The following is a 7292-nucleotide window of genomic DNA, read 5'->3' on the forward strand; positions in this document are numbered from 1 at the left end:
GCACTCCCCCTGCCAGCCCATTTTTGGTTTGACATGTGACTAGACAACTCTCCCCCTGCTACCGCTCTACCAGCCCAGCACAGCCACTTTGCCTTGTTACAATACTACGGGTGCGCAACTCAAATTTGAGCAAGTACCTTTCAACACGCCTTGAGTAATTATGTTCTCTTCCGGCACAACAGGTACACCCAAGGTATCGTCCACTCACATGGGGTAAGCAGGATCCAAATGGTCCTGGTACCACGGCATCGGCTGATCTTCGACAGGGCCTCGTCGTGAATGCCAAAAAAGAATATCTCCTTAATAACAACCTCGGACTAGACGACTTGTATTACTAGTATACGAACGTAGGCTTCATATTTCATTTTTAGAAACCCTTTTCAGGTATATGTCTGCGTCTAACAATATTTAGATTGGGTGGACCTTGTGGAACGTCGCAGTTCACGCTTTGTTCGTGGGGACCAGCGTTATCTTATGTGACAGCAGCCCTTTTTACCCGACCCCAGCAAGATATTTGGAATTGTTGTTCAGACACAAGTATGACACTCACCTTACAAGCTTGAGGAAAATGCTCACTGCCATAGAATAACGTCATTTGGAGCAGGTCCTCGTTATTATGCCGAACTTCAGAAACTGAACATAAAACCAAGTGGGTGCCCGCACGCACCATTATTACATTTTTCCTATTTGCCGTGCCTTGGCTCACAAATCTTCTTCTCGTGATAAACAGGAAAATACGCGCAAAGCCTCCACTCCATCATCTCCACAGGTGTGTATGGATGCATGGAGATTTCATTCGAGTCAACCCCGAGACGAAGGGCATTTATATCCTTGGGCGAAGGTGAGTTTAGATCCTCTGACGTTTCCTCTAATATAAGGCGAAGGTAGTGACACAAATATTTCAGCGACGGCGTTCTGAACCCCTCTGGCGTCCGGTTTGGCAGCTCTGAAATTTACACAATCTTGAGCACGCCAAGGTTTAGCACGCTGGTTACGGATTCAATTGTCGTTGGGCAGCAGAGGTTAACCCCGCCGTACTCAGATTCATCAGAACAAGTATTCCTTTTCATCAAGACTGTTCCTAGTGTGAGTACTGGCACGCTCCGGGTCTGCCACGATCTCGAAGTCGCAGTCCGCGAACAAATCGCTCACGATCTGAGCCGGAGACACATCCCGGCCTTCATTTCCGTGACCGAGTCGGTCCCTTACAATGCCAATGGGAAGAAGTTGGAGATTCAACTCAAAGCTGTGCTTTCCGGAGGGGGCCCGGCATTGGCAAGGCTGAAAGTTACGCAGGAAGAGCGCGAGCAGCTTCAGTGGTATCTACAATTCTATGAGATCGAGAAGGTTGTCGAAGGCATCAAGGCAAAACTGCAGATGGCTCATCACTGGAGCAGGGACGCATTTACCAATTTTTACATATGGGAGACAGCTACCTGCGATTTGACGAATGGGTCATTAATCAGAGGAGGGTGTGAAGAGCTGAAGTGGATGGACATATTACACTGCCCATATGATCACCTGGAAACAAGGAGAAATCAGAGAGACTCTCATGGAGGACCTGAGATACGAAGGAGTTGTGCACCACAGTTAAGGGTGTGCTTTTTGCATCAAGCTGTCCACATTGAACGCAAACGCTCTCCTGAGTCCTAATTCACGTTCTAAGATATCCTTCCAACGCTTCAAAGCATCTTAGATAAGATTCTGACAGAAGAACATCTGAGCACTTCATTGGTTGTAGCCCTCTCTCTGAATCACTTTCATGCTTCTGCGTGATTTTGTTTTCCGAGACGCAAATGCTTCCTCTTTCTGGTAACAGCACCCACCGTTGTCACACTTGAAGTATCGCTTTAGAAGAACGAGGGGTCGATGTTGGATGGGAACCAACGTGAGCAAGTGCACTTTGTAGCTAGAACTCACCCTCAGCGCCCGGAATCACAGTAGCGTCGATGTCGTCGACGGCAGCCGTTTGCCGCAAGGACTATCCCGCATCCATTCCCGTGCCTCAAAACATGCTGATAGGCGATGGAGCCGATGCGAGAAGCTATTCCTGATTAAGGCTCAGAATGGAGGCGCCAAGTTTGTCTCCACAAATTCTCCACCGCTAGTACAATATAGTAAATTCCAAAATTTTGTGGTGTAGCAAGCGACTTCACCTTGATCGCTAACCGGGTTCTAGTCAGTACTCCTACGCTGTTCCTCTCGCATGCTTGCAGCGATGTCAATCCAACATATGTCGACTCCCTCGCCACTGGTTATAGTGGGTAGATTGGCGATAAGCACATCCATTCATTACCAATAGGACGCTTTCATTCGGGCGGTAGGTTTGATAGGGTAGCTCGGCACTCGTAAGGTGGTGATGTCCCCCCGCAAACCAAAGTCCCCCATCCACGTTTGATTAATGGAGGTAGGACATCTCTCCAAACTATATAGACCTCCGAGGGTGGTGGCCTGCAACATTTGGAGACACAACAACACGGCTCATCGTCATGGCTTCCACGATGTCGAGCGACGGTGACCATGCAGTTGAGCTTATCTCACAGGTCAAGGATATCAAAGAGAAGGAACTCACCGAGGTGTTAGAAGCAGCTGTGCCTATTGGGCTTGGTGAAATTGTCGCCTCGGAAGAGCCAGTGACAACCCGGCTCGAGTTATGGTCATGGTACGCGTATTATTTCGGAAACAACTCTGCTGGTCCTCTTTACTACACTCCCTTGAGTGGGTGCACCCTTGAGTCGATCATTTGTTTCGGCCTAGTTGGCTAATGACTGACAGTCTTCCAATACCTGCTCTACGGTGCCGGTTTCAATGGAAACGACCCGAGTCAAGATTGCAGTGATCCTAACGCGCCATGCCTCGTCAAGTTCGGCACAAGGAACATCAATGCGAGCACGGTGGTCTTGATCTGCAACGGCCTCGTTTTCGCTTTCCAGAGTGTTCTCCTGCTCTTCCTCGGATCCATGGGAGACTATGGCCCATGGAAGAAATCGGTCTTGATCGTGGCATCCGTCATCTGCTGGGGCACGCAGTTCGGCTTTCTTGGATTGAAACACCCATCGCAGTATAACATCGCCATCGCGCTCTATATCTTAACCAGTAAGCAAATATCCAATTCTTTTTCTCGTAGGCTCTTTGCTGATGTCCCACAGGCATGTCGTACAACCTATGCTACGCTTTTTGGACGCCGTCGTTCCCTCAGCTCGCGCGCAGCACTCCACAGGCGCTGGAGGCGAAGAGAGCTTACTCGGCCGGGGAGCTTACCGAGGAAGAATACAGCAAGAGAAAGTCGCTTCAACGAAACAGACTCAGTAATATCGCATTCTGCTGTACCAGTGCTGGTTTCACTTTTACTCTATTGATTGCCCTGGGAGCTGCATTCGGTCTGCACGCAAACGAGTCTGATTCAGGCAATCTGCAAGCAGCGGTGATTATCGTCGGTCTCTCAACCGGAATCTGGATCCTGGCTGGAAGTCCGTGGTTCTTCTTGGAAAAGTCACGCTCCACACCGCTACCCGAGGGCGAGACTTACTTCTCCATTGGCGCGAAGAACTACTGGTTCGCAATCAAGAATATCAAAAATTTGAGCCAGACCTGGCTTTACCTTGTTGGCTACTTCCTCATATCGGACGGATACGCGACCACAAATCAGATATACGGCATCTGCCAGTATCTCATCACCGATTATAGCACCACAGTTTCCACTGAGCTCTCCATCGTCCAGGGTGTCGCGAGCACGGTTGGCATCTACAGTCTGTGGTTCATCCAGAGGCGATTCAAGATCCAAACAAAACCGATGCTCATGACCATCTGTTGCTTTCTACTTGTCGTACCAATTTGGGGTAAGTCCCCCTTTCTGATGGTGGGTTCATGAAAGACGAAACACTAACACAGTGAGCAGGATGCATAGGCATCGGGACAACTAATTTCGGATTCCACAAGGTCTGGGAAGTGTGGGGCTACTCGGTATTCGATTGCCTGCTCGTTTCGCCCTTCTACGCCTTTTCCGCCACGATGCTGAGCGACATTTGTCCCAAGGGTCGAGAGGTCAGCTTCTTCGCCATCTACTCGCTCGTCAGCAATTCCACGGCTTGGATTGGGCCCATCATCTGCGGAGTCATCATCGACCGCACAGGCAACACTTGGACTGGATTCCCCTTTTCTCTGTCGCTCAGCGTCGTCGGGTTTGCCCTGATCTGCTGCGTGAATGTGAAAAAGGCCCAGGAACAATGCGAGGACTACGTCCGGAATGACCCTAACCTTCAGAGGCGGGGGATTCATACAGATTAGGAGACTAACAGATGAAATGAAGTCGAAAAGAGACAGAAAGTAGCCCTCGTGCATCTGAAAAAGGCGAGACTTACGACGTCTTTTCCACTTTTAGCTAGTACGCGGGTGTCGTGGCACAGAAGTCCAATATTCTCTGGTTTGAGATGACAATCTTAAATTGTCCAACAATGTGCTTTGATGGTAGCTGTAATTCGCAGTTCAGAACTTAGTGCCACCGATATGTCGCGGAATACTGACGGAACGATGGGCAGACTCATTTTCACATGGCTTAGATTTCGAGATTCAAGTCCAAACACCCTGAGAGAAGACTCGGTTTAGAGAATTGGTGAGTGGTTAGAAAGGTTTAAGTGGACTTTTCACCGCGCAGGTTCTAAGATATGGAGTCATCAAAAAGTCCCAGCGCACGACGGGGCCGCAGAGAAGCATGAATGTACCAGGAACTTCGACTTGCTATATACTTTGATAGGATATTTTCCCCTCTCCAACCACCGCTCTATACATGGTCGCGTGGAACGGTGGACGAATAGTCCCGCCCAAACACTTGCACGCCATTTTCAAATGCGTCAAATCGAGCAGTAAGATGGAAATCCGTCTGGGTAGCCGTCATCCTGTTCCACCCCTCGATGACCAAGTCGAGTCCCTTGCGGCCATATTCTTGTCGGAATTGCACCTCGGCGCGGGCTGACAATGGATCGTCTGGGGAAATCGAATATATGCTTTTGCTGGCATCTCCATAGTGCCAACCGATGGCTTCAAACTCCATAAGCCCTGTATCCAAGATACGACAAAGCGTTTTCGCGCCAGTCTCGATGTCCTCCGTGATAGTTCCGCTCATTTTCTTCCCTGGTCGTAATACCCGAGTCTTCAAGGCGGGCCCGTTCACAGCTGGCTCGAATGGCCTTAACTGGGAGTCATGTTCACCTTCTAGCCGTGTTGGAAGCTCTAGTTTGCTCTGAACGCAGTCCAGTGTCAGCGTCGCGATCTCCGGCGAGGGCCAGCAGATTGGAAAATATGATGTGGACAAAGCGAGCCGAAGACGACTTCCGGCGCTGATACGTTGGCCACACTCGTTCAACTTAATTGAAACATCATAGAAACGCCCAATTTCGAGAGGTTCTAGGTCTGTATGGCTATTGCGATGTGTCAGGTTAAGCATACCGAAAGATATCCTCGTGGACGAGCCGTCTGGTAGAATCTCGGAGAGGACAGCCACAATGAGAGCGTTCGGTTTGTCGCTGGCGATCCGGAGGGAAACAATTGGGGCACCGAAGAGATCTAATCGTTGAGTAAGTGCCGAACTGTCACAGAGTAGAGAGCCGCCTGCTTCGGAGCGTTGATCACTGGGGAGATCAAGATCGAGACCCGGGCACCAGAGACCCCCGGCGAACCCAACCGTCATGGGAGAGCAAATCGAGAGCCGCTCTTTGACCGTTGAGAGCTCATCACTTAGCCGCCCTGCTGAGAATCTCATGGTGCGAGGAATAATACCTTCAGCTGGCCAGCTGTTCTCCGCCACCCAATGGCCAGGACGGAAGTCATACTGAGTGCGCGGAGGCACAGTATCTTGTAGGTAGCAGCGGAGCATTGGTTCATCCATGATACCCGTTTCTTTGCCTTTCAACCACTTATCCCACCAGCGGAGGGATTCTTGCAAAAAGCCAATCTGTGGACCAGGCGTTGCAAAATTGGGATATGCATGGGCCCAAGGGCCAATTAGGGCCTTCCGAGGACATTCGAGGTGTTCCAGCATCCGAAAGACCGTGTTCGAATATCCATCCGACCAGGCACCAACAAGATAGACGGGGCACTGAATGGCACTGTAGTCTTCGCAGATCGAGGCATGCTTCCAGAACTCATCGCGCCGTTGGTGCGCGTGCCATTCGACCATCCAGTTACCGCCAGCTTCCAGACGACTCATCCACTGGTCGCGCCACTTATCGCCCACTAAGGCTGGGTCTGGGGGCGTCGGGGTGATGCTGAACATGGTCGCGCCCCACGTGAAATTGTCAACAAGTAGACAGCCCCCCATGTAATGGACGTCATCTGCGTAGCGGTCGTCGGTCGAGCAGAGTGAGATGACTGCCTTCAATTGCGGAGGGCGTCGAGCCGCCACCTGCAACCCATTGAACCCACCCCAGGAGATTCCAATCATACCAATCGACCCAGAACACCAGTCTTGTGTGGCAATCCATCGCAAGATTTCCAACGCATCGTCCTGCTCCTGCTTGAGATATTCGCCAAGTAGAATGCCCTCGGAATCACCGCTACCCCGCATGTCGACGCGGACACACGCATATCCATAAGAGGCGACATAGGAGTGATTGAGAGCGTCCCTTTCAGCCGTTCCATCGCGTTTCCTATAAGGCAAATACTCGAGGATTGCTGGTACTGGATTAATCGTCGCATCTTCAGGCAGCCAGACCATTGTCGACAGGACGGTATTATCAGAAAGTCGGATTTCATCGTGCTCGTGAATGTGGATTGGCACTGGATAGGACGATCTGCTCGTCATGTTTGGCTCTCAAAATACAAAACACCACAGATGGCTTGGTGGAATAAGCTGCTAGCACTCTTATTGAAAGAGGAGAGAAAGTTGCTGGAATATAGTGCGTGGATTGAGGTCACCACCATAATATCGAATGTCTCCGACGCACAACGCAACAACAACAAACTCCAACAATAAACACAGCCTATTAGTTCTACATCCAATCACTCACCATTTGCCTCATTTGGTCTGCATCACCGAGATGTCAAAATCTTGGGTCGCCTTCGGCATTGTTTCAGCTCCTTCTCGTCCGCAATCAAAACCAGGAGATCTTGCAATGCATTCTCGCATTCATCATCGAAGCTCTGGTGCAACTGAGCACGAGGGCAATGTTGTCGCCTTGGCCGTATCCTCGCCGCGTCTCCCAATTATTTCCCAATTCGGATCCTTTGTGATATAAATCATGTCATCCACACTCTTTTGGGCAACCAAAGGGAGATCTTGACGATGGGGGGGGGGG

At 50.4% G+C, this 7292-nt stretch overlaps 3 protein-coding genes across 3 annotated transcripts; 2 read left to right on the forward strand and 1 right to left on the reverse strand.

Annotated features, from left to right (window-relative positions):
* Positions 1-779: 779 nt before the first annotated feature.
* Positions 780-1653, forward strand: A1O5_08557 (uncharacterized protein; the record flags this gene model as incomplete). The annotated part of the gene is made up of 2 exons (XM_007749139.1): positions 780-841; positions 906-1653. The coding sequence occupies 2 exons, from the start codon at positions 780-782 to the stop codon at positions 1651-1653; spliced, it is 810 nt and encodes a 269-aa protein (XP_007747329.1).
* Positions 1654-2501: 848 nt separating this feature from the next.
* Positions 2502-4287, forward strand: A1O5_08558 (uncharacterized protein; the record flags this gene model as incomplete). Its single annotated transcript, XM_007749140.1, has 4 exons — positions 2502-2718; positions 2776-3096; positions 3150-3839; positions 3899-4287. 4 exons carry the CDS (start codon positions 2502-2504, stop codon positions 4285-4287), a joined length of 1617 nt encoding a protein of 538 aa, XP_007747330.1.
* Positions 4288-4780: 493 nt separating this feature from the next.
* On the reverse strand, positions 4781-6799 carry A1O5_08559 (uncharacterized protein; the record flags this gene model as incomplete). The annotated part of the gene is made up of 1 exon (XM_007749141.1): positions 4781-6799. The coding sequence occupies one exon, from the start codon at positions 6797-6799 to the stop codon at positions 4781-4783; it is 2019 nt and encodes a 672-aa protein (XP_007747331.1).
* Positions 6800-7292: the final 493 nt, after the last annotated feature.

The sequence above is a fragment of the Cladophialophora psammophila genome (assembly GCF_000585535.1).
Source record: "Cladophialophora psammophila CBS 110553 chromosome Unknown aczJe-supercont1.14, whole genome shotgun sequence".
NCBI classification, from domain to species: Eukaryota; Fungi; Ascomycota; class Eurotiomycetes; order Chaetothyriales; family Herpotrichiellaceae; genus Cladophialophora; species Cladophialophora psammophila.